Raw genomic sequence first — 26,232 nt, 5'->3', positions numbered from 1 at the left:
TTCCTGGAAATCTCAGCATGAGATCCCAGTGGCCTGAACCCTCCCTGTCCTTGCAGAGCTATGGGACACAGTCAGCACCAGTTGGGATTCCTGCACTAGAACAGCGCCATAGCAAGATGAGAAGCCCTCCCTTTGAATTCTGATTTCTCATACTATATATAACTACTATTCAATAAAAGATGGATTTTATACTCAAAATGTGTAGATTCCTTCCTAATGTATTTTTAATAGTTTGAATGTAATAAAAATTCAGTCTCAGTGGTTCTTTAAAATTTTATCCCCCTGTATTTTCCTGTCTTATTCAAAGACTAATGTCACAATGAAAGACATGATGCAATTATTGCAGATGGTAAGATACAGTACAAACTATAGTGGGAGGACACCAAGCACAATTACGTTTCATCTACACAATATTGACACAGTTGCATATAATTACAACATTATTTGGTGCTATTGCACATTATTTCACTATAACATCACCGTGAGAAAACAGGAGTAGTTGTTCAATTAATTATAAGGGAAATTTGCAGTTCCATACAAATATTGTGTCAGATGTAAAAAATCAGTTACCAGGCCAGTACCACCAACCCTGTGTGTTTAGCGCCTTTAAATATTCCTCAGGCAACAGCGCCCTCAGCTGGCAATACACAGGCATGTACCCTCCCCCTTCAGGATTTACAGAAGCTTCGTAGCAGATCCAAAAACTGCACCTGGAACTAATCCATTTTCAAACAAGATAACTGGCATGTATCAAATTCATATTCATTTTAATGAAAATTTTATCAGGCATTGATAATATTACATTCATAAATAAAAATACATGAACATTGAAAAAATTTTAACTTTTAAAATAAGCAAAAAAAACTTTGCAAATTATTTTAATTTTAAAACAGTAAATTTTATCTTCCAAACCATGTAAACTGTAAAGAGGAAACATTTAACAATAAACACTGTTAAAAAGAAAACAATCCGCAATTTGCAGATCTGGTCTAAAACACCTGAAGAAATGTTCTTAAATTATATACAGGATTTAATATATACTGTAAATTTAATAACAAAAATACATCCAAACTTACATGATGACACACAAATCACAACAACAACAACAACAACACACAACACACACACGCGCAAACATACGCACCCACTCACCCGCCCCCCCCCCCACACACACAAACACATACACACCAAAAACTGTACAAATACTAACAATTTGTCTAATACAACAAACCACAGGGAATATCACACAGTGTACAATAATAATAATAATAATAATAATAATAATAATTATTATTATTATTATTATGTTTGGTTATTATTTATTTTCTATATTGTATTATTATTATTATTATTATTATTATTATTATTATTTCCATTACTGCTTAATCTACTGTTTAAAAGCACAATGATCTAAATGAGTAATAATTGAATTAGACGTGTCACATTCAAGTTTAACACATGCATTATGACATTATGATAGCAGTTAGCCACTAAACACTAACATTACTCAGGGAATATCTAAGTGCAATATTAGCTTTTTATTAATTGTGTGATACATTTCAAATGACAGAAGCCTCATAATTCATATAATGATAAGTCTAACAAGAAAGAGGGTATGATTATGTCAGACAAAACATGCTTTATCACAGAGAAGAACCTTTAATCAGATAATTAAAGTGACAGAAATTCTACCTCCTCCAGAGAAAATATTTAATTACAAGAGAAATAATGAAGTCCTCTGATTCTTCAAAAACACTATTTCAAAATGTGCAGGTTCCAATTCACTAATGAAAAAAATACTTTCCTCATCCAGCTGAGTCTGCTTTTAGCTGAAACACAGTTAAGCCCTCACTTACTGTATTAGAAAGTATATATCCCTTATACAGTTAAGGGCTTTGGTCAAGTTTTTTGCTTAACTTAGAAAATTTCAGCATGGACTGTGTGAATAAGAGGATTACTTACACCTGTATGTGAGTGCTATTAATCTGTGAATGTGGAGAGAATTCCGTGCATTTTTATATGTTTGGGAATACCCAAGCATTCGTACATTCAGAGCACAGCTGACTCATTCTGACTAATTTCATTTTTTAGTACTTAGTGTGCATGATTAAAGTACACGCACACACACACACACACACACAGATCATTTTTTGTAGATTACTTGCAATTTCACTTTTATCGACATTCTCTATAGAAATAATGATACTAATAAGTCATCAAACGGGACCTGAAATAGCTTATTTCATTTCATTTGTAAAAAGCCCTGTAGATTTTGCACGGGATGTCCAATCTGGTCCTCAAAGGGCCAATGTGGATGTAGGTTTTTGTTTTATTCCGTTACTATGGCACATCCACCTAATTCACTTTAATTTATCATGGTCTTCAATCAAGACCAAGTAGAATTCGTGCTGGACCAAAACAAAAACCTACACCCACTCTGGCCTTTTTTGGATAAGATCTGACACCCCTGGTTGAGCATTTCAAATGACATTCACATTGTGTGAGTGAACAGTGAATCAGCGGTGATTATTCTGTAAATGTAATCATGAACTTTGAGCAAAGTTATGAAATCACCACACTAACTTTAAAAGACATCAGGAAAGCATCTAGAGGTGAGTGTGTGTGTGTGTGTGTGCGTGCCCATGTGTCTGTCTACATGTGCCCCTCCCAGGTATACCCCAAGCCACGCCCCATCAAACCCCAGCCCCGCCCCCCAGCCTCACCCACTGTGCCGCCTAGTCCCGAGTGGGGGGGTTTCTGCGGCTCCTGCTCTTCCTGTGCTCCATGATCTTCTTCAGCTTGGCGAGGTCCCCCCGGAGAGGGCCGACGCGCTGGGCCTGCTGCTGCTCCTTGCAGTACCGCTGCATGGCCAGCGCCTCGCCGGCGCTCAGCGACCCCTGCAGGACCCCGGGCTGCGGCGGCGGCGGCGGCGGGGGGGCCGCCCGCCCGTCCGTCAGCGAGCTCAGCACGCGCAGGCGGATCTTAGCCACCGTGCGCTTGAAGCTGTTCTCCGTGGCCAGGCAGTAGTACAGGCCCTGGTCCATGGGCTGGACCGAGCGGAACAGCAGCCCGTGATCCGTGGACACGACCCTGTTACTCAGCTTCACCTGCGCAGAGACACTTACACTTACACACTACGTTAAGCACTGCGCTAAGTAACATGTGCTGCTCTAAACACTGCGCTAATTAACAGACTCCGTGCTAAACACTGTGTGCTAATCAACAAACACTACATTAAACACTGTGTTAATTAACATAATGCTATGTTAAATAACAAACACTGCACTGAACACTGTTCTAATCAACAAACACTGTACTAAACCCTGCTCTTGAAGGCTTCGCTGAACTCCATGCAAATTAGCCTGCACTGCAGAAAACACTATGCAAAGTAAGATACACAGCGCTACACACCGTGCCAATGAACACACACTGTGCTAAACATGTGGCAACGTACAGCACAAGACACCGAGCTCATTGACATGCACTGTGCTATAAACTGCACTAGCATGCACCAGTGAACAGTGCACTGAAAAACATAGGCGGTCATGTCATCGTGAAACTCCACCTCTTTCCGCCGGTCGTTGTCCCTCTGAATCAGCCACTTGATGGAGGCCTGTGGGATCTTTGGCAAACACTCCAGGAAGGTGGTGTTGTTCCTTATGCCGTACTGCACCATCTCTGCAGCATTCCTGTACTCTGCAACACACACACACATATACACACAAATTCACTCAAACACACTAACACACACACACACACTTATATATATAGACTCAGTGCTCAGAGAGAGATATTATTGGCTGGACAGCACTACAGGCCTGCTGCTGGGCCATTGGCTTTGTGTTTAACAGGGAAGCTGGGGTCACATGACCTCTGGAGTGGAGCATCATGGGCTAGCATGGATGTGTTTATGTCTGGTGTACATGGTGTGAATCTTACCTTTCAGATTGAATCCTTTGCACTGTGTCAGAGGGTTCCCATGAATGATGTCCTGCCTTCTGCTTCTCCTGCTACGCTCACACACACATGCACACACACACAAACACACACACGCACAAACACACACATGCACACATGTGAGCACAAACATACAAATACAGGCACACAGAACAAATGTTTTACACTTCAATTTATCAGATTTTTGTCCCAAATGAAGAACAGGTTATGTCAACAAGTGAGCGGGGAAACTGTGCTGGACGCGTCTGACTGTGTGAGACACATTTCACAGTGGTGCTTCTCAGCAAGGCAGTCAAGAGGCCAAGAATGATGAAAAACAGAATTTTAGAAGAAGCAGAGGTTTGCTCTCAAACCAAACTAAACTTGGACCCTGAGCAACTCTTGCTGCTGCAATAAAATTTGTAGCAGAGTGAGCAGTAGGAAAGCTTAGTAGTGAATAACACAGAATAGCCTTACAGCTGGACTATTACACAGTGATCCTGAATAACAATGGTTCTGTCCAATTCACTCTGTGCAAAATGTTGGACATGGACACATGGAGAAATGAATACCCCCTGCCCGTTCCCTGTGGGGTAGGAATGTGGGCTGTGTGGGGTAGAAGTGTGCAGCAGGCTGAGTAGTATGGCTGGGTGATAAACTATCATTGCCACTATGCAGCATATCGAATTTCTTATTTTTCTTCTTTAATCATATCTGATGCAGTTAGGGTAGTATACGTCCAAACTTCAGAGGCTCCACAAATTGCTTCTGGGGCAAAAAACCATCACCACTGATATCCTTTTGGTGTTGACAGCCAATCAGCAGAAAGGGCTTACAGCATGTGACTGACAAAGCGCAACACATGATCACATGGAAGTTGTACAGCCTTGCTGCTGATTGGCTGTCTTATCAACACCCAATACATATCAGCGGTGTTGTTTTTTTCCCTGAAAGCATTTCATGTGACCTCTGAAGTTTAGATTTTTGCTATGGCATGAGAAAAAGAAAAAGATATTAACAGAAAGGCAATACATTACATGGTGGCCATGATTGTTATTGCGCTCAAATTTTTTTTTACGATTATTGTTACAGTAGATTGCTCAGCGATACAGTAAGTACTGTATGGTAACTGGGGTAAAGGTGGTCTGTATCTGTTTCCAGGGGTAAGTGGCTTAAGTGATGTAGGGTAACTGAGGTAAGTATTATGGTGCAATCGCAGCACTTTTTGCCCAGAGAGTAAGGGGCTTATATGATGTAGGGTAATTGGGGTAGGTTTAAAGGGGAGACAGCTGTACCTTTTACCCAGGGGGTAGAAGTGTGAGCAGGTCAGACCATCCCAGGCGCAGTAAGGGTCTCTGGCCAGACAGCAGTCTGCGCATGCTGTGCCGTAGGCATGGCAACGGTGCAAAGACACCTGGGAAACCCCGTACTCCGAACTCACATACAGCTGTTGCTGAAACAGAAACAGCGCTAACCTTGTGAGTACACACAGTCACACACACACACACACACACATCCCTCTACTTTCCTATGTAGATTTCAGAGCAGAACAGGACTGTTCACTGGATTATGCAACAGTGAAGGGACTGAATGAATTCCACATTTCTGTCAAATCCACATCACTTTGAACAAATCAACATCACTCTGATCGAACCAACATCCTGACATGATGATCACATTAACTAACCTTTTTAGAGGAAATTCTTAAATTTGTCACTGGAGCCTCATTCTGGAAAAGACAATAAAAGGAAGACGTCAAATGGAAATATTCTGCTGTGATTTCCACCCACATGACCAAATGTTTTATTAGAGCAAAAACCTGCAGCATGTTTAGTGCGGGGAGATCAAATAGAGATCACACATTTGCCAGTCATCTAGAACATTCCTTGTAGTCCAGCAGCACAGACAGCTGTTGGTGATCAGACCCAGGGAAATGCCTGGTCCTGTCCTACTATAGCGCAGCATTAAACACACACACACACACACGCACACGCACACACACACACACACACATATGCACGCATACACATGCACATGCACAGACACACACACACGCACACACGCACATGCACACGCACAGGCACAGGCACACGCACACACACACACGTGCATGCACAGATGCATAAATGCACTCAGTGCACTCCAGAAGACTGAGCTTAGAAAACCAAACACACGGAACTGCATTCCAGTGTAACTCTTTCTCCTGCAAACATGTGTAAATCACAGTTGTATAAATATTTCCTGTAAATGTGTGTAGACCTCTACTATAAAAGTCTGTAAATCTCTGCAGTAAAGGTGTATAAATCTCCACTGTAAAAGTGTGTATATATCGCCTGGTTATGTGAGTAAATCTCTATTGTAAAGGCATGTAAATCTCTGCTGTAAATCTGTGTAAACCTCTCATGTAAAGGTGTGTACATATCTAAAAGTATGTGAATCTTTCTTTTTTAAAGGTATGTAAATCACTTCTGTAAAGGTATGTAAATCTCTGCTGTAAAGGTGTGTATATCCTTGCTGTAAAGGTATGTAAAGGTGTGGTATCTACATGGAAAATTTTGAGGTCAAACCTTAAATACTTCCAGCTCCTCCAGGATCAGATCCTCATCCAGTGAACGATTAGTGGGGAGGACGATCACCTTCTGCACCGTTCCTCTATCTGATGACAACCACTCAAACGATCAATCCACCAATCAATGAACAACACATCAATAAAGTCAATCAATTAACCAATCTATCAATCAATCAATAAAACAACCAATGAATTAACAAATCAATCAGTCAATCACTCAATCATCAACAACACATCAATAAAGTCAATCAATCAATCAGTTAATCAATCAATCAATCAGACAATTAATCAATAAACCAACTCATCATTAAAGCCAACCAGCCACCACTCAATCATTAAATGAAGAAAACAATCGATAAATCAACAGACCAATAAAGCCAATCAATAGAGTAACCAATCAATAAATACATCAATAAAACCAATTAAAGAAAAGAAATCAATGAACTCATCAATCAATCATCATTCAGGCAATCAATGAATAAACCAACCAATGGCTAAACCAATCAGCTAGGTGACCGTGTGGAGCTCAGGCGATGCCTTCCTCTCATTTACCTGTGCCCAGGAACAGCACCTGGTAGCGGCCGTCGGCCGCGGTCACCTGGTCCACGGCGATGGCGGTGTACTTGTAGTCGGCCTGCGTGCGCACCACCAGCGGCTTCCTGCCCACGGGGTAGATGGGATTGAACATCACCGGGTGAGTCCTGATGAACGTCACCACCTCATCCGGGAATTCCTTAGTGGTGTGAAGGCTGGGGGTGAAGGCTCCCCCAGGGCACTATGGGTAAAATTCAAATTTACATTTATTGTCTTTGTTGAAGGATTATTGTCCATCAAGTTAAAATCGATAATGGCCTTCATTTTTTGCTTGCTTTGTCTGTTGTGCTTTAGTGCACTTCTCCCTGTATGTACAACTGGCTGTGATTGGCTGATTTGCATGTCACTACACAGATCAGTGAGCTGTAATTGGTTGATTCCAGTTGTTCCTTTTCTTTGTCCCGCAGTTCAAATAAGGGGGGGGGAATGCCATCAGGGGCTCAGCTGCTGAACAGACTGGTTCAGATGGACCCAGTTAAACACGGGCCTGAGGGGGAACATCCTGTTCTGATTTATGTCACTTAAACACAATAATAATAAAAAAAAAGCCATAATGTGTCACTGGAACCCTTCAGGATGGCACTAGACAGCTACACGGACCGCAGACTGAGCAGCTCAACATGGAGATAATTACGTCCAGCTCAGGGCCCTGTTCTGGTCAGAGAGCGTACAATGTGAGTTCATCCATTTTTATTTTAATGTATGAGGGCACGTGAGCATATAAAAACACCAAGCAACCTTTCGTATATCTGCTGAGACTGAAGGCTCAGTGCTGCCCCCCCTCAGCTAGTTTGGTGAAGAACATGGTTTTAAGTGACAGGGCACTTGTACAGGAGGAAAGCAAGGCATTCACAGCTTCATTCAAGGGAAAGAGAGAAATACATGGATAGCTCAACCAAAAAAAAAAAATGAAATGAAACGAAAGGAAAATAAAATCATAAATCATCATTATCTCAATGTTGTCCCCCCCAGGACTCACCGTGCCAGGGCGGGGATAGGGGATCCGGCCCTGGAACGGGACCCACTGGAAGTTGGGTCCGTCTCTGTGGGCGAAGGGGCCGTTGAAGATGGTCAGGATGTCGGCCATGTTGTACATGCACACCGCTGAGCCATGGAACACGGAGCTGAGGACAGAGAACACACTTCCTGTCAGAGCCACTGGAGCAGAAAATGCACTTCCTGTCAGAGCCACTGGAGCAAATAATGTACTTCCTGTCAGAGCCAGCGAGGTAGAGAACGCAGTTCCTGTAAGTGCTACCAAGATAGAGAACAGCACTTCCTGTCAAGGCTGCCGTGGCAGAGAACTCACTTTCTGTTAGAGCCACCGGGACAGAGAAGGCACATCCTGTCAGAGCCACCGGAGCAGAGAATGCACTTCCTGTTAGAACCGACGGGACAAAGTATGGTTTTCCTGTCAGAGCCATCGAGGCAGAGAATGCACTTCCTGTGAGCTCTCTCAGTGCCCTGGCTGTGTTTCTGGACTTCCCAGTTATAAGATATTGGAGGGTTCAACTGGCACGCTCCTGCAGGAGGCGCCGGAGGAACCGGATCCTAGCGGGAGTGCGCGGTTTGGCTGGAATAATAGCGCCAATAGCGGAAAAGCCTCAGCGAGCAGGGCAAACACAGAGCGCTCGAACGGGAAGAGGAAGAAACACACTCTCTGACTAATGTGGTGTGCCCTTGTTTGCGTTGGCTGCGGATGGAATACCTCATTGGGCGGCTGCAGCGCTGCTTTATATGGGCACGAGACGGCGCATAGAACACACGCCCTCTCCCAGCCACAAGGCCGATCTGAGCTCGTAAACAGTCCGCACACACGACCTCTCCCAACCCAGAGGCCGCTGGGCTCATAAACATAATAAAGTCATAAATACACACTCCCTACATTATAAATCATGGCCTATGGATATTCCTCAGTGTCGCACACAAATACATTATAATAGTAGAGGTATTATAATACTGCTTAACTTTAATAAGGCGTTCAGCTAAGTAACTGTAACTGTAATAACTAATAACTTTAACTGTAATAACTGTAATACTCTATTAGCTGAGGAGACATCAGCACACAGCCTGAACTGTCTACTGCCTGCTGCTGCAGCAGCCTTTAATGCGCATTCCCGCAAGCTGAGCTGCGCAGTCTCTGCATGTTCTCACCAGCTGAGCTGTGCAGTCACCATGCAATCTCACAAACTGAGCTGCGCAGTCACTGCGTGGAAGTCACACAAAACTTACTTTACCGTCACTCTGAGACCTACGGCTTTCACAGGATAACCCTCCCACCCCTTAAGGTGTTTTTACACATTTGGCATTTAAACAACATGTGTGTTTCCTTATGGACATTAAGCCCTGCAGTGCTGACATCCATCATACACTGCAGTCAGATTCCAGAGTGGAAACAGGATTTGCGGCTGACCTACCTTGTGGATGTAAAAATCCCAAACAACAGAAGGTTCTTGGGATGTTCGGTTTCCAGTAAAAATATACTCTCTGGAAGAGAACAGAAAGACTTAGAATTAAAAACCAGATCACAGCTTCACTTCCTCCACAGCTGAAACCACTGCCAGGAGAGAACAGATCACCATGATTAATACAGGGAAAAAACTCTCATATTGGGGGCGGGCGGTAAGTGTTGTTAATTGGTGGACAGTTTACAGGTGGCTCACAGACAGTTGGCACTTGGTGGATGTTTTGGTGGACAGTTTGTTGCATGGTTGGAGGGTGGTTTGGTGGATGGTTGGGGAATGATTAGAGGATGTTTGGTGGATGGCTTGGTGGATTTCTGGAGGATGCTTTGGGGGATGCTTTGGAAGATGGTTGGAGGATGTTTGGGAGATGGTTTGGTAGATGGTTAGGGGGATTGTTTGGGGTATGGTTGTAGGATGGTACAGGTAATGGTTTGGGGGATGGTTTGGAGGATGACTTTTTGGATGTTTGGAGGATGGTTTGATGAATGATATGGGTGATGTTTGTAGGATGGTTTGCTTATCTCACTGACCCAGCTCATCAAAGTGCGTCTCTGTGCCATCAAGCTCCACCACTGAGCAGACCATCCGAGCCTTCAGGAAGGTGCTCCATTTATTCACCAGGCTGCGCTGACCGCCAATGTCATTCTATGAGACAGAGAGTTTGACTCATTCCACTAGTCATGCTGACAGCCATGAATCTGCCTTCCCAGTGCAAGAACTACAAATCCCAACAGCACCAATGTACCAGTTGAACACACAATACATGATATATGTAATACACTGTATATAAGAGACACACCATCAAAGACATCAGGCATCAGGGCACGCAAACACACACACATGTGCACGCGTGCATGTTCTCACCGGACACACTCTCGCCACCATGGTGTGAATGTGTTTGGTGTTGCCACTGTTGTCCATCATCCTCTCCCGTATGAAGAAGTAGAGCTTGGCGTCATTCGGGTCAGAGCCATCGGGGATCAGCTGGGCATCGATGAAAATGGGTTCTGAAAAGACCAGGAGCAAGACTTCAACACCACTGGATCTATCATTATAAGCAGGAAAAAAAATTCTGTGCTTTGCACGACATTAAAGATTGCAGTTAAAATATTTAATTAAATTGCCCTAAGATTAAACCATATAAATGTTAGATTACATAAGACCTAAAGTGTATAAATGTTAGATAAGAATTAAAGTGTATAAAGGACAGGAGTGACATCGCGGCAGTATTTAATCTCTGATCTCTCCTCACCACTCAGCCACTTGGAATTGTGCTGGTCAGTCCGGACGGCGTTCCTCTTGGTGAGGCTCCGGAAAATGGCGGGGTCTGTTCCCATGAAGTCGATGTACATTCCGGAGAAGAGCTCCTGGTCTGGGCAGGAGGGACAGCTGAGTAAAACTCATCCCAAAACCCCACTCATTCACCACTAAACGCCAGCCACTCACCCCCAAAACCCCACTCGCCCACCCCCAAATGCCACTCACTCAGCCCCAGAGCCCAGGGGTGTTACAGACAGACATACACACACACACACACACACACACACACACATCCAGGTAAAGGGGGAAACAATAACACACGTGTAAGAGATGTAACAGAAACACACAGGTAAGGGGTGTTACACACACACACACACACACACACACAGGTAAAGGAGGAAACAGAAAGACAAAGGTAAGGGTGGTATGAGGAGTTATAGAGGGAGCAGATAACTCACTGAGCATCACTGAGACAGTGTTGACTGTTGGGTTGAAGGAGCACCTCCCCTTCCCTGATTCATCCTCTGAGTCCACATAGAACACTTGGTCCTGCAGCAGAACAGAGGCAGGGCCAATCACAGACAAGCAAGCAAAGGGAGAGCCAATGACAGACAGGTTTTTAAATACAGCGTGTCTGTTTCCTTCTTCAGTGACTCTCTGGTGAGTGAAGGAAACAGAGCAATTCTGGGCTCTACTGACTAGCCTGTGGGGAACATTAGTGAGCTCTGGGCTCTACTGACTAGCCTGTGGGGAACATTGGTGAGCTCTGGGCTCTGCTGACCAGCTTGTGGGGATCATTAGTGAGCTCTGGGCTCTGCTGACCAGTCTGTGAGGAACATTAGTGAGCTCTGGGCTCTGCTGACCAGTCTGTGGGAAACATTAGTGAGCTCTGGGCTCTACTGACTGACTCGTCTGTGAGGAATATCTGTGAATGTGAACTCAACATTAGGCTATGCATTGCCCCGTTAGCAAACCACACTGCCCCGCCTGCTAACCACATTGCCCCTCACTGGAACAGTGCCTTAACTGGATGAACACCTCAAGAGGCCCACAGGATGCAGCCAAAAGGAGGATGACAGATCTCATACTGACCTCTGGCCTTCGACCCCTGTTGATGTAGGTGCAGACAGGGCTGTAAGCACCACTGCCACAAATGAAGAGATGAGTCCTGTTATAGGGTTGGATTACTCTGACAAAGTTACCACAGCCATGCTGGAAAAGAGGGGGGGAGGGGGCAAGGAGGGGAGAGAGAAATGTACTGCCATTGCCATATCACCTATTATCAGTATTTTAATGAATTAGGCCATTGGTTGTAGTCAATCAATGAGTTACTCAAGCAATAATTGGATCAATTAGCCACCAGAGGAGGTGGTAGTAACTTGGCTCTTTGTACACAGTCAGCAGCCGTAGCTCCATATGCTAGTGTGTTTGATACCCACAGCATTGTAACATATTGGTTTTGTGGTTGTCGGAAAGTTTAAACCCATCAGTAGAACTGGGGTCCTGGGCCTGTGGGGGGGTCATTCTAACAAACCCCTGAGCTACCCCCATTGTGTTCACTCTTTCTTTCACTCCTTCACTCCGCAAGGCGTTCACTCCTCCACTCATTCACACATTCACCCTCCCACAGCGTTCATTCTTCCACTCATTTACTCCTTCGCTTGGCAGCAGAGATAAGGTGGGTTGGTCGTCACGGTAACAGCGGCTATCCCTCTCACCGTGGGGTCTTTCCCTGCCATTTGGCACTCCTGCTTTTTACTGCTGGAAGCTGGCCAGAACACCTGGGGGGGGGGGGGGAGTGAGAGAGAGAGGGGGATGGCAGGAAAGAAAGACAGAGACATAGAGAGAGAGGGAGACCGAGAGCAGGAGAGTGAGAGAGGGAAAGAGGGAGAGAGAGAGAGAGAGAGGGGGAGATTCAGCAGGAGAGAGAAATAGAGAGAGGGGGGACCAAGAGTAAGTGAGAAAGAGAGAGAGAGAGAGAGAGAGAGAGAGAGAGAGAGAGAGAGATTATAATTTCATGCGCAGATACTATAGATCATTTAGGAGAGAAAACCTCTCGCTGGAAGATGCCGAAAGGATGCACTTTTTCCAGAAAACTAAAAGGAACATTTCTATATAACATCCATGTTTAACAAGCACATTGAAAACCTGCTGAAGTATACCACATCCTCTGGGTTGCTAAAACAGAGTTAAACTCAGTCTGCCCACAATGACTCACTTGTATTAAATTAGCTCATAAAACCACAGCATCCTGCGCAAGTGAACCTGCAGTCACACCCTCTGTAGGTTGAGTAATTGGCCACTTCTCGCAATTAGAGAGATTCTGTGAATTCACCTGGTAATTAACCCGCAAATGGAGCCACTGAGAATGTTCGAAATGGACTCATCTGTTGACACACTCAGCTTGAGCAGGACACAAACATAATATAGCATCCAGGCACGGCGTAACAATTAGAGATAATGGCTAACACGTTCAGTGCCTCCTCAACTCTTTACATTATCCCGGTAATGCATGCGGGTTTACTCTAATGGAACATCTCCACTGCTCGATTTAGGATCATTATCTGGACATCGGGGACCCACAGCCATTTGCATTAAATGCACATCTCAATGAAGCTGAGCCCATCAATATTCATTAGTGTGCATTCAATCAGGATCGGGATACATGATACAGGCTAGCCTGAAGAGAGAGCATTAACTAAACGCATAACACACTTAATGATCTCTTACGGGGATATACTGAACGTTGAGCTAGAACACACACCAGAGCAATAAACACACACCTCTGCTGTAAACACTCAACTGAGCTACGAACACACGCCTGCATTATAAACACACACTAGTGCTATAAACACATACCTGAGATATAAACACATACCAGCACTATAAACACATACCTGTGCTATAACCACACACACACTTGAGCTATAATCACACACAAGCTATAAACAAACACCTGCATTATAATCACACACTTGAGCTATAAACACACACCTGAGCTATTATTACACACCTGTGCTATAGACACACACCTGAGCTATTATCACACGCTTGAGCTATTATTACACACCTGTGCTATAAACACACACCTGTAGGGTTCCCTGGGTGATGCTGTTGCTATGCAACTCACCTGTAGGGTTCCCTGGGTGATGCCTTTCCTATGGGACTCACTGGTAGGGTTCCCTGGGTGTTGCTGTTGCTAAGGGTACTCACCTGTAGGGTTCCCTGGAGTGATGTTGCTATGCGACTCACCTGTAGGGTTCCCTGGGTGAAGCTGTTGCTATGCGACTCACCTGTAGGGTTCCCTGGGTGATGTTGTTGATGTCCATGGAGAGGGCGTGGTCCTTGCAGCCCACATACATACGGTCCTGATCCTCATCCATCACCAGGATTCTGTAATCCATGGGCTCCTCAGAGAGACTGTAATATTGCAGGGACTGGGAGGCCAGCAACTCTGTAACCCACATGCAGCAATACATACATTCAGAGAGAGAGAGTTAGTTTATAATACATGCAGCAGCATTGCAGTTATGCAGAATGTACACATTACTGCATGTACCTGTGAACATGAACATCTTTCTGAACACTGTTTCTCAAAGGACCAAATCATTTTTACAACTTATTCTCTGCCTTTTGACTTTCCTGAATCACCCTGGAACAGCAGGACACTAATATAACTCAGCCTTATACAGGGGCGTAGCAAGCGAGGAGGGGGGACATGTTCCCCCCAATGTTGGAAACAGTTAAAATTTCCCCCCTCCCCCAATAATTGTACTGAAAAAAACATTTAACAATTAACAAGCCCACCAAATACAGCAAATATCATTCCTTTTAATGGAGCCCAATTTTAAAAAAATCAACCCATTCAAATCATGCAGACGGTACCTGCTAACCAGACTCAGTAGGTTGCAATCAGACAACTGAATGGGTAGAGTATCAGTCACTAATATGCCTCACACTCACAGCAGGACACTGATCTACCTCACACTTACAGGACACTAACATACCTCACACTTACAGTAGGACACTAACATATCCCACACTTACAGTAGAAGACTACTTCAGACTCATAGTAGGACACAGACATATCTCACACTGACTGAGGCTTAAATGCATGCCTTTTATCAGGAGGTATGAATGCACAAGTTACGATATTCCCTGAGATAAAGTAATTGATGGACAGGTTACGGTATTCCCTGACACCCTATATTAGACAGGGGATTGGCCACGTTCCTGAGTATGTTCACTTACTGGGGCCCGGAGGACTCTTTTATAGTTGTACAGAGTCCTGTGCATGCTGAATTGGACTCTTCCGCACATCTGATTTCTGTATTTGTCGCTCATTTCGTACTTTACACATGTGGCATACCAGCAGTGAATGAGACCATTTCCATAAGTGGTCCGTGAGCTGCTTCAGTTGCAAGTGATTATAAACAAACGACAGGCAAGCCAACACTGCAAACCATAAAAAAATGACTTCCATTGCTGTATTTCCATTGAAGAAGGTCATAACAGCCGTTTTATATGAAGCTTTCCACAGGAACTGAATGCGCAGGTTCTTCTGGATTTCATTTACGAGCAACGGTCAGAATTGCAATCTCGTCGTATGCTTCATATACCTAAAGAGTGCTGCAATAACAGACACCTCACAGAAAACGAAGGCACCGACTCAGTTAACAAAACATCACCCCTGCTGTTTTGAACTCGCATTCAATGTTCCAGAAGTAGTCCTTGACAGAGTAAGAAAAATCAGCTTTGTAACGGCAAAACAAAAACACATTGCGTGTAAATGATTGATGTTTTTGTGTCTTCGGCTGTGCCGGGCGGATGGGGGGGAGTGGGGGGGTCTTTCATTATTGATATGTGTGGCTGGGCCTCAGTGCACCCTTAATGCCTCCAGACCATGACTGCTGCCCTGACTGAAAGCATGTGCGCATGCAGGTAACTGTGGAGCCACGCTTTCAGGAGGCACCCTGTGAGTGTGTGCACGTATATGTGCGTCTGTGTGTGTGTGTGTGCATGTGTGTGTGTGTGTGCATGCGTGTGTGTGTGTGTGTGTATGAGTGTGTGTGTGTGTGTGCATGCGTGTGTGTGTGTGTGTGGTGTGTGTGTGTGTGTGCATGTGTGTGTGTGTGTGTGCATGTGTGTGTGCGTGTGTGTGTATGTGCGTGTGTGCGTATACCTGTGTGTGGAACTGATTGTGTGAGAGGTAACAAGCAACCGTGTCAAGACAAGATTCCCTTTCATGGGTGCTCGGTTTTTTGACAGGCAGGGAGGAAGAACCCGATCTGGACTCGGAGGAAGAAAGAAGCAAGCTGCTTCCTGGGTGACCGGCGATATTTTGGTTCTGATGAGGGAACCCGTGGAACAGATAGGACCCTGTCTGTGCTGAGGCCTCTTATATCACCCGCCCAGCCCCCCCCCCCCACCCCGCCTCGTCGGCAGGCAGCCATGCCCTACAGGAGATGGAGACCACCCAGGACGAGCGCCTCTGGGTCGGTCCTCTCTGCATTGCCTGCATTCTTACACAGACAGTGAGAACACGCTCGCTCCTGATATGTGCTGACTGAGGAGGGAGGTGGTGGGGGGGGGGCGGGGGGGGGGCAGGGGGCACTGAGCCAGCGGTGTAGCATAGTGGTTATGGCAACTAGGCTGCGGAAATCAAACACTGCTGCTATACATGCAAGCAAAATTCACTTCAGCCAATCTCTTCCTTGAAATATTGAGCAGTATGAATGGACTGTTTGTTTAAAAAACTCATAAGCCGTGCGTGTTTCTCTGGGTAAGAGTGCCTGCTAAGTGTACTGTAAATTGCAATGATTATCATTTATCAATATTTAATAATAAAAAAATAACAGTCATGAAGAAACAAAACACAGTAAGTGCTCGGGTGGTAATTTATTAATGTCTGAGCACATGCAGTAGAATTACAGGAGACACGAAGCAGTTCTGGGTAATGCTGTCCTCAGTTCCCTGCCAATGAGAACTGAGACTGTGTCTTCTGCTGCCCTAATTAACACCTGGCCCACTTCACCTGTTAGAACCTTCCGTCCGGCCTCCTCTGACCCTCTGACCCCTGCGGCTGTAAATGTGTGTTTACACGCAGGACGTGTGTGGGGGCATGGTCACTGGGTCATGTGACATGGGCTTGTAATCTGTTATTGGCTACGATACGCTTACCATTGGGCAATGCGGGGCCAGGAGGATTTTGGAACGACGAGCACTGTGCGCACTGTCGGCCATGTTGTTTTTGCCGTGGACAGATGAAGACTTCAGTGACGTTAAATGTAAATTTAGCCCATGGCCTGGTTGCTGCTAGTCAGGTCCTAGGGCTGACCCAATGTTGCCTAGCGATGGTGAGGTCATAGATATGATTCATTACATGGCCCATAAGAGAAGGTCAGGCTGAACAGCTCAATTTCCATCAACGCACATAGACTGACCAACAACTTAACATATTAAGCAAGTCTTTGAATCAGAAGAAAAAAAATAATGCAAATACAGCATATAAGTCATTTTGTATTACTGATTTTAATATGTAATTATAACTGACTTCTACATATAATTAGTATTGCTGATTTTAATGTGTCATAGTGCAGCATCATTAAAATCTTTTGGCGCACTAAAATATACCAAAAGATGAAAAAATGAATGACTTCCTCTCATGTGGTGGAATGGATCAGAATTTGCAATAAACTCATTTTTGACCCTGACAGCAGCCTGACCCCCAGCTCTGCTGCCAGTCAGGAATGTCCACGGGGTCAAAGGTCAAATCCGTACAGTACACATTGGAATTATTTTCAATTATTACAAATATTTTTCTTTTCTCCTTCAAAGTACTATGGTGGATTTAAGGTCAATATCAGCTCCATTTTTATTTAATATGGAGTCTTCTTTATTGACCTTCCCATGTGCATAGCAGAAACAAAATAGCTGAATACATATTTCTGCCCTCATTATGTGCAGAAGGGGGCAAAGACACAGGCCAGTCTATGGCTATGCAGGTGTGTGTCTGTGGCCATACAGGTGTCTGTGGCTAGAGAGGAGTGTGTCTGTATTCAGTATTCAGTGAACAAAAGCCAGAATCTACACGTCTCAAGGGGTGGAAATCCAGGCTGAGAGACATTTTGACCTAACTGGCCTAGGAATATAGCTCAGATTTTACCTGGATATAGCCTAGTTATGTCCTAGTTGGCTAGAAAGCTTTAATTTTTCTGCCAAATCTTACCGGATTTTTAGTTGAATGCCTGGATGACTTTTCACCACAAAAATGTTTGCAGGTAGTTACTGTTTTTTCTCACAATGTTCAGCTGAAACAGTTTTAAGGACACCAGGTGCTCCCATTCAGTGTGATATAATCGGATTATAACAGGAAGGGAATGAAGGAAAAGTTGTGTGACAGAATTTTTCCTACTTGTTCAGCTGAACACATGCATGCACACGCACATCCACACACACACACACACACGTACGCACTCACTCACAACCACCAAGAGCACACGCACATCCACACAAAGCAGAAGACGAATCGCAGAAGGAAGGTTCCCTTTCATATTATCTTGCCAGGATAAATATTCTGAGATCTCGGGTTGGAAACCACATCAGAACTCATTAAAAGTCAATAAATAAATAGAACATGTTGTTACTTCAGTACGAGCTTCAGCCAGCAATGAGCGTGTTAGTTTGTCACCTGACCCGACCCACAAGGCTGATTGGCTGAAGCTCAAAGTGAACGGGAAATATTCTTTATTTTGGAGCGAATGATTCGGCCGAGCCAAGGACTGCTTAACGGACCCTTAAATGCAAGCTAAGATTAAGCTGTCAACAGCAGACAATAGAAGCTGATCCACGCTCAGGAATGTCTCAAACGTTTTTAGTTTTTTTGTTGTGTTTTTACCAAACACTGGAGCCTCGCTGTTCCTCAGTGGCACTGGAGTTTTTAGGATTCTTATTTTTCATTACTGAACGATGAAGCCACGTTCTGGCGCTTATTCATGTGTTTTTGCGCTGAGATCCGGAGCTGCGGATTTAACTCTTCATCACCGTGCCTCTCCGGCCGTTCTGTAGCCGGAGCCAATCGGGGACCGGAGCTAACCTAACGGAGAAGGAATGCGGGACACAGCGGCTCCTGCAAAGCGAAAGCAGACTCGGCGACCCCGCTTTACCCCCGGCTAGAGTTACAGAAGCGAAAAACAGAAACTCAGGAGTTCTGACCAGCGGCAGACACCCTCCAAAACTCCCTCAGTGTTTCACAACCTGCATCTGCCTGAGATTCACTCACTCGTAGCTCGCAACAGCAAAAACTTCAGACTCCTCCTTCAGAGAAAATGAAATAACACCCTTCCCCCCCCCAACACACCACCTGCATCTGTCCTGAGGCACGCCCACCCATACCCCACACCCCACCACGTTCCCACCGAAGAGGTGCTCCTAATGGGTTTGTGCAGCCGCCTCTAATGTGCGGTAGCTATAATGTTTAGGGACATGTCCCAGAGTTTGCAGGTTCAAATCCTTCACCTGAAATACATATCTAGCAAATTGATTGTATGTAAAAGATAAAAACTGATAAATAATTGCTCTGGGTAAGAGGGCCAGCAGAATGCCCAAATGTCTTTGGGTTCCCCTGTACTGTGGGGGAACGCCACCGAAAATATAGCCATTGAATATTTATCTGCAGTTTTCCACGTTTCCAGGAGAGGTACAGAAGAACATGTTAAAACGGCCAAAGACATTTACTCTGCCCTCTCTGAAGCTCCAGGAACTTCCTCCACGGTAGCTTCCTTCCTGTCTGCATAACTCTGTGACATCACTACACATAACACAGACGACATGATAAATTACCAGACCTGCATAGCACACACTGCATGTTTAAATAAAGACCTGAAAAAGACAGAGAGAGAGGGGGAGACTGAGAGAGAGAGAGAGAGAGAGAGAGTGATAGACAGAGACCGAGAGACAAACAGACAGGGAGGAAGTGAGACAGAGAGAGAGATAGGAAAGGGGGGGAGGGGTGCTTGGCCAGGCTGCTGTCCTACACATGTCTGACAGCAGTTGGCCGTAATAGTTATTTAATGTTTCGCTCCAGTGGGGCTGAGACGTAAACAGGAAGTGCCCTGCTCCTTACCTTGGAAGGGCAGGAAGACTCTGGGCAGGGGCTGCTGGGAGAATCCAGAGACACTGATGACGAGGAGCAGGAGGAGTGGGCCCGCTGACCGCACCGTGACCCCAGCTGACTGGGCCACGCCCCTCTTTGGCCACCCCATGACTGCTGGAACCGTACCCAGGCCTCCAGGCCTACACAAGCAGAACAGAACCACAGAGAGCCAGTGTTACCATGGAGATCAGGTCGGATGTCCAACATCCTGCTGTCCAATCAACTTCCAGCAAAGGAGACAGGAATGTAGACCAGAACAACATCACAAATGACAAACATCGCGCTCAAAGTCATGGTTTACTGTCTCGCCAAGACAGAGGAGCAGCATATTTCTTTCAGAACCTTATTTAGTGCCTGTCCTTTAAAAACCTCTAACTCTTTGGAAGCACATTCTTTGGAATGTTCTAGAACTCCACTGCTTTCAAATTACCAGTAGCAATTGTTACATCAGCATTAGAATGTACAGTTAATGTAATAACACACTAACCACATATTGATCTTACACCTTAAATGGTTAACTGTAGCTGTTGCCCAAGAGATTGCATTCCAAAAATCTCAAGATTAAACATTAAATGCAATGCAAAACTGCAGCATGGTTTTATTAGAGCAGAAAAAGTTGTTTTAATCAGAGCCTCTCACAGACTGAAGAAGGGCAGCGGACTGAAACGTTGCTGCTTTTACTGTTAAAATAAAAAGTCGTTTTAAAGAAGTGCACTGCCATTTGTCTTCATTTAATAGGGACAGCATCATCGGAAAGAACAGCTCAGACAGGCTGTAGTGCGGTACTCAGAGATAGGATCGGGTCTGAGAGACTGCACTTTGGTCCACAGGTGCATATTCTGCATGAGTGCGTCTTTCTCCTGAAAGGCTTTGCAGGGTCCATGGCTGCGACCACAGCACCTCAGCTCTCTGCAGTATGATTTATACATAAGGAAAAGTAAAGCTCCCCTGTAACAGGTCTCCAGGCTCATGTGTTAAACATGAGGCTGGTAAAATATTAACTGGCTCTGGGGGGAGAGCCCCGCCCCCCCTCCCACCCCTTTAGATTCCAGCTGCAGGTATGGGCGGAGGGCGGGGCCAGGTGGAGACAGAATTTACTGCTCACCCAGGAACACCACTGTGCAGGAGAAAGCTCGGGTTTAGAAGGGTGTGTTTGTGTGTGCATGTGTGTGTGTGTGTGTTTGTGTGAGTGCATGTATGTGTGTGTATGTGCGGGTGTGTGTGTGTGTGTGTCTGTGTGTGCATGTGTTTGGGGTTTGGAATTGTGTGTGTGTGTACATATGTTTTGGGTTTGGAAGTGCGTGTGTGCGTTTGTGTGAGTGCATGTACATGTGTTTATGTGTGTGTGCATGTGTGTTTGTGCATTAGACATATGGAAAACTCAGATGCAGTAATGTACTTTGGCAGTATTTCAGAACTGCGGATGATCCCTATAAAAGGGAGACCTGTACAGCTGCTGGAGCCATCACTACACACCCAGATCACTGTATACCCATCTGACTGCAAACCCGGATTACTGCAGATTGACCTCATTGTACAGCCAGCTCACTGCACATTCCTCCTGAACATTGCTTCTACAGCATTAAGCTACAATGGAATACAGCTGCTACCCTGAAACATCATGATGAGCTCTTACACATCTACAGCAAACAGTTAAATGAGCTCATACACATCTACACCCTACAGCCCAATAAACTCTTACACATCAACACCCTACAGCCCAATGAGGTCATACACATAAGTCCTACAGTCCAATGAGCTCTTACACATCTACACCCTACAGCCCAATGAGCTTAGACATCTACACCCTACAGCCCAATAAACTCTTACACATCTACACCCTACAGCCCAATAAACTCTTACACATCAACACCCTACAGCCCAATGAGTTCATACACATGTAAGTCCTACAGTCCAATGAGCTCTTACACATCTACACCCTACAGCCCAATGAGGTCATACACATAAGTCCTACAGTCCAATGAGCTCTTACACATCTACACCCTACAGCCCAATGAGCTCTTAGACATCTACACCCTACAGCCCAATAAACTCTTACACATCTAAACACTACAGTCCAATGAGCTCTTACACATATGAGTCCTACAGTCCAATGAGCTCTTACACATCTACACCCTACAGCCCAATAAACTCTTACACATCTAAACACTACAGTCCAATGAGCTCTTACACATCTACATCCTACAGCCCAATAAACTCTTACACAAGTACTCCCTACAGCCCAATGAGCTCTTACACAACTACACCCTACAGCCCAATAAACTCTTACACATCTACATCCTACAGTCCAATGAGCTCATACACATCTACACCCTACATCCCAATGAGCTCTTAGACATCTACACCCTACAGCCCAATAAACTCTTACACATCTACACCCTACAGCCCAATAAACTCATACACATCTACACCCTACAGCCCAATTAACTCTTACACATCTACACCCTACAACCCAATAAACTCTTACACATCTACACCCTACAGTCCAATGAGCTCTTACACATATAAGTCCTACAGTCCAATAAACTCTTACACAACTACTCCCTACAGCCCAATAAACTCTTACACATCTACACCCTACAGCCCAATAAACTCTTACACATCTACACCCTACAGCCCAATAAACTCTTACACATCTACACCCTACAGTCAAATGAGCTCTTACACATCTACACCCTACAGCCCAATAAACTCTTACACATCTACACCCTACAGTCCAATGAGCTCTTACACATCTACACCCTACAGCCCAATAAACTCTTACATATCTACACCTTACAGTCAAATGAGCTCTTACACATCTACACCCTACAGCCCAATAAACTCTTACATATCTACACCTTACAGTCAAATGAGCTCTTACACATCTAAACATTACAGTCCAGTGAGCTCTTACACATAAGTCCTACAGCCCAATAAACTCTTACACATCTAAACATTACAGTCCAGTGAGCTCTTAACCTTCTACACCCTACAATCCAATGAGCTCTTACACATCTACACCCTACAGTACAATGAGCTCTTATACATCTACACCCTACAGTCCAATGGGCTCTTAGCTCAGTTGGTTCCACTATAGGTCATTCAGCCACCTATTTCAATGTAAGTCAATCGTGGTGCCAATACGGTCAATAATTTTTTCCCACAAGAACATGCAAAGTTATCATGAGATTGGGACAATAAGTACATATTTTGTGAATGAATCAGGGCTAGTTTGTATCACTGTCACATCGATCCCGAGTCACTGCGTGTCACTGTATCTCACACACTCAGTGGACGACACTGGGCCCGGACATCGTGGCTAAGGCCACGAGTTGTCTCCACTATGTGACAAGCAGGAATTTAAACTTGTATTTCAATGGGCATCCTCCAGGGGTCCGCTTAGGCACTCTAACAGTGCAGTCAAGTGATTAATTGAACAAACGAGTTTCTAATTGAGACATTTATAAAAACAATTAGCTGATCTAATGTGGGGAGAGTCAAGAATGAAATGAACATGGATGGAAGTTTTAATGCTATGTAAATCATGTCTTTGAGCCAGTGGTCCTGGTCATGGAGAGCTAGAGGGTCTGCTGGCTTTCATTGTTAGTCAGAACTTGAATGGCGCAGCAATTGACCAATTGAAGCATTTGACTACACAGTTAACTCAGGTAACCTGGTTTCTGGGGTCTGAACCGGTCGCTGATTGTGCGCTGAAAAAACAAAAACCAGCAGACTCTAAGACTGTACAGGACCAGGGTTGAGTATCACTGCAGCAAAAAGAAAAATGCATCCATATAAAGCAGGGGTGTCCAGTCGCATCCGGACTGAGCCAGTGTGGCTGGAGGTTTTTGTTTTAGCCCAGCACTAAGACATCTGATTCTACTTAAAGTTTTGATCGCAAACCACGATTAGTTAATTAGTTGAATCATAAATGTATTATGTTTAACTTTTTGCGCAGGATAAGTGCTATGTAACTGCTCTCATTTTTCATTTTGACATTTCCCACTGCTTTTAACAGAACCTATCATGCCCCTGTACAACATTTTAAAATACTGTAGCATGTCTATGGTAGTAAGTAATCAAACTGAATGTAGCAGGTGAGTGTTGCTCGCAAACATCACTGTCAGTCATCTGTGCTCAATTAGAGGCAATTTCTGTATAAACAGGTCATTGAGGTTGTGCAAATGGGATAATTGTTTGACAGGGTGCTTGACAAAGAGGCTATAGCTACCTCTAGCTAGTGGAGGACTGAAGTACAATACAAGAAAACAAGGGGAGACAAACTTTTAGCCCTATTCATGACTATATAAAAGTCCCCCCTTTACCATACTGTGCAGCCTCTGGCTCCAGTTTGTACACTTTCCCGGTTTCAAAATGCTTTTCACAAGCCTGTGGAAAGCCAATGGGTTAAATCATTTTTATGTTTGTATGGTTCTTTCTTTTTTTGTTATTATTGTTTTTTGTTTCAATTGATTGATTAGTACTAGGTGAGAGTATTATAAGCCATTTTTGTGTTTTTTTCACCTGCCACAATCAGTATGTAGCAGCTCTTGTGTCTGTCTGTTCGTATGTTTTCCTTTTGCAAACAAAAAAAAGAATAAAAAGTGACATCACGATCACTTTCTCCATATTTTTTTCTACAGTTTATGGCCCTTACACATCCAGACCCTATAGCCTGCCTGGCATTTCTAAAATAGCACTTAAACTGTATCCTGAAGATGATAAAGAGGCAGTTATGAGGGGAAATATTATAGTTATGTTTATTGTGTGCGCTCCAGCTGTTTTTGCCAGAACCTTCATTGTTTCAGAATTAAGCAGGGAAAGCCTCAGGCTCAGTGAAGCAGGATTTCACAAACAGGGAAAAGTTAAATCCCCTTGATCCTCTGGATGTGTGTGCATCTCCATCAGGTATGAGTGATTATAAATAATTTGTAAATCTTGCGGGCTAATTTTGGATACTCCCTGACAGAACATAATGAAAGCCTGGATCTTTCCAATTCTCAATTTTTCCATTCAGGCATTATCCTGCTTATTCTTGTGTAAATATCCATTTCAACACACACTTGTAGTCATTATTGTGAAATACCACATTAATTCAGCACGGCTTCCAGCTTCAGGCCCAAACTGTGTGAGGAATAAGCATCATGCTGGTAGTAAATGACTCACATCGCCCCCCGCCCCCACACACACGCCCTGACACCCTGTCACATGACTTACCACACCCAGTCACATGACTCACCATGCCCAGGCACCTTGTCACATGACTCACCAAGGCCCGTCACATGACCCACCACACCCTATCACATGACCCACCATGCCCTGTCACTGTGTCACTTCACCCATCAGCGTGTAACACACGCGAACACACTTACGCACAGATCCTTCAGTGCGTTACTCACATGGACACACTTACACACAGACCCTACAGTGCATTACTGACATTAACACACTTACACACAGTCCCTCCAGCGTGTTATTCACATGGACACACACGCACACCTGAAAAAACTTCAGTTCCACGAAATTCACAAGACACAGTCCAGCTATCGGACTGTAAATCAGAGTTCCCTCTGTCAGCCAGCCAGGACGAAATCAACACCTTTTACACCATGTGCTAGAGAGTACATATCACTCAAAAATTTGAAGAAAAACTTCACCACAGCACATTAATTACTATGTTATAATAACATAACTTTCATTACACATGCAAATAAAGTGCATGACTTTATTTGTAACATGCTTAAAGAAAATGAAAGAAATTTCAAGGGAAAACACCGGCACATAACAGCAATGATAGACATTAGTAAGAAAGACTACAACATACATCATTTAAAAAAGTAATACTAACTTTTAAAAAATGACTCAACGCAATCGCAATGAGCGGTAATGTAAAGCTGAGAGTCTCACGGTCAATCTAACGACACGCTGCACCTGTCTAATTGCCCTCTGTGATTCTTTCAACATCGGCAGCTGCATTCCGGCTCAGTTCAGGACCCACCTGGACAGAGTGCTCTGCGTGCCGTTGAGGTTCCCTCCCCTGGTTCCCGCGGTGACGCCGTTCGTCAGGGTTCCCCTGTGTTACTCCGCTGCCGGGCTGGACGACCTGCGAGTTCCCTCCAGCGCATAGATAAGGACCACGAGCACTGCTGCGCAATAAAGCTGGCCGGGGTATGCCAGAGAGAGAGAGCGAGAGAGAGAAGAGAGAGGGAGGGAGAGAGAGAGGAGGTGGAGGAGGAGGAGGGAAGGTTTGG

General features: G+C 44.6%; 1 protein-coding gene across 1 annotated transcript; it reads right to left on the bottom strand.

The window, feature by feature from the left end:
- Nucleotides 1–750: 750 nt before the first annotated feature.
- Nucleotides 751–26,232, bottom strand: LOC135259774 (semaphorin-3C-like). Its single transcript, XM_064344502.1, has 18 exons — nucleotides 25,980–26,232; nucleotides 19,949–20,118; nucleotides 14,118–14,278; nucleotides 12,543–12,605; nucleotides 11,917–12,036; nucleotides 11,283–11,373; nucleotides 10,817–10,936; nucleotides 10,429–10,571; nucleotides 10,095–10,209; nucleotides 9,517–9,586; nucleotides 8,079–8,223; nucleotides 7,058–7,280; nucleotides 6,504–6,592; nucleotides 5,624–5,665; nucleotides 5,232–5,389; nucleotides 3,940–4,010; nucleotides 3,566–3,696; nucleotides 751–3,107 (listed from the first exon to the last, which is right to left on the bottom strand). The coding sequence occupies exons 2-18, from the start codon at nucleotides 20,085–20,087 to the stop codon at nucleotides 2,736–2,738; spliced, it is 2,253 nt and encodes a 750-aa protein (XP_064200572.1). The 5' UTR covers nucleotides 20,088–20,118; nucleotides 25,980–26,232; the 3' UTR covers nucleotides 751–2,735.

Source organism: Anguilla rostrata, chromosome 7, assembly GCF_018555375.3.
Source record: "Anguilla rostrata isolate EN2019 chromosome 7, ASM1855537v3, whole genome shotgun sequence".
In the NCBI taxonomy this organism is placed as follows: domain Eukaryota; kingdom Metazoa; phylum Chordata; class Actinopteri; order Anguilliformes; family Anguillidae; genus Anguilla; species Anguilla rostrata.
Note: the sequence above shows the minus strand (reverse complement) of the source record. Positions and strands in the feature narration are given on the sequence as shown.

Excerpts from the sequence above, each read along its gene's own strand:
- LOC135259774 (XM_064344502.1), bottom strand. The coding sequence starts at position 20,087 with ATGGGGTGGCCAAAGAGGGGCGTGGCCCAGTCAGCTGGGGTCACGGTG. Across the intron at positions 12,606-14,117 it reads TCACCCAGGGAACCCTACAG|GTGTTCTGGCCAGCTTCCAG; the intron begins GTGAGTCGCATA and ends CCCCCCCCCCAG. Across the intron at positions 10,572-10,816 it reads CAATTCCAAGTGGCTGAGTG|AACCCATTTTCATCGATGCC; the intron begins GTGAGGAGAGAT and ends TGGTCTTTTCAG.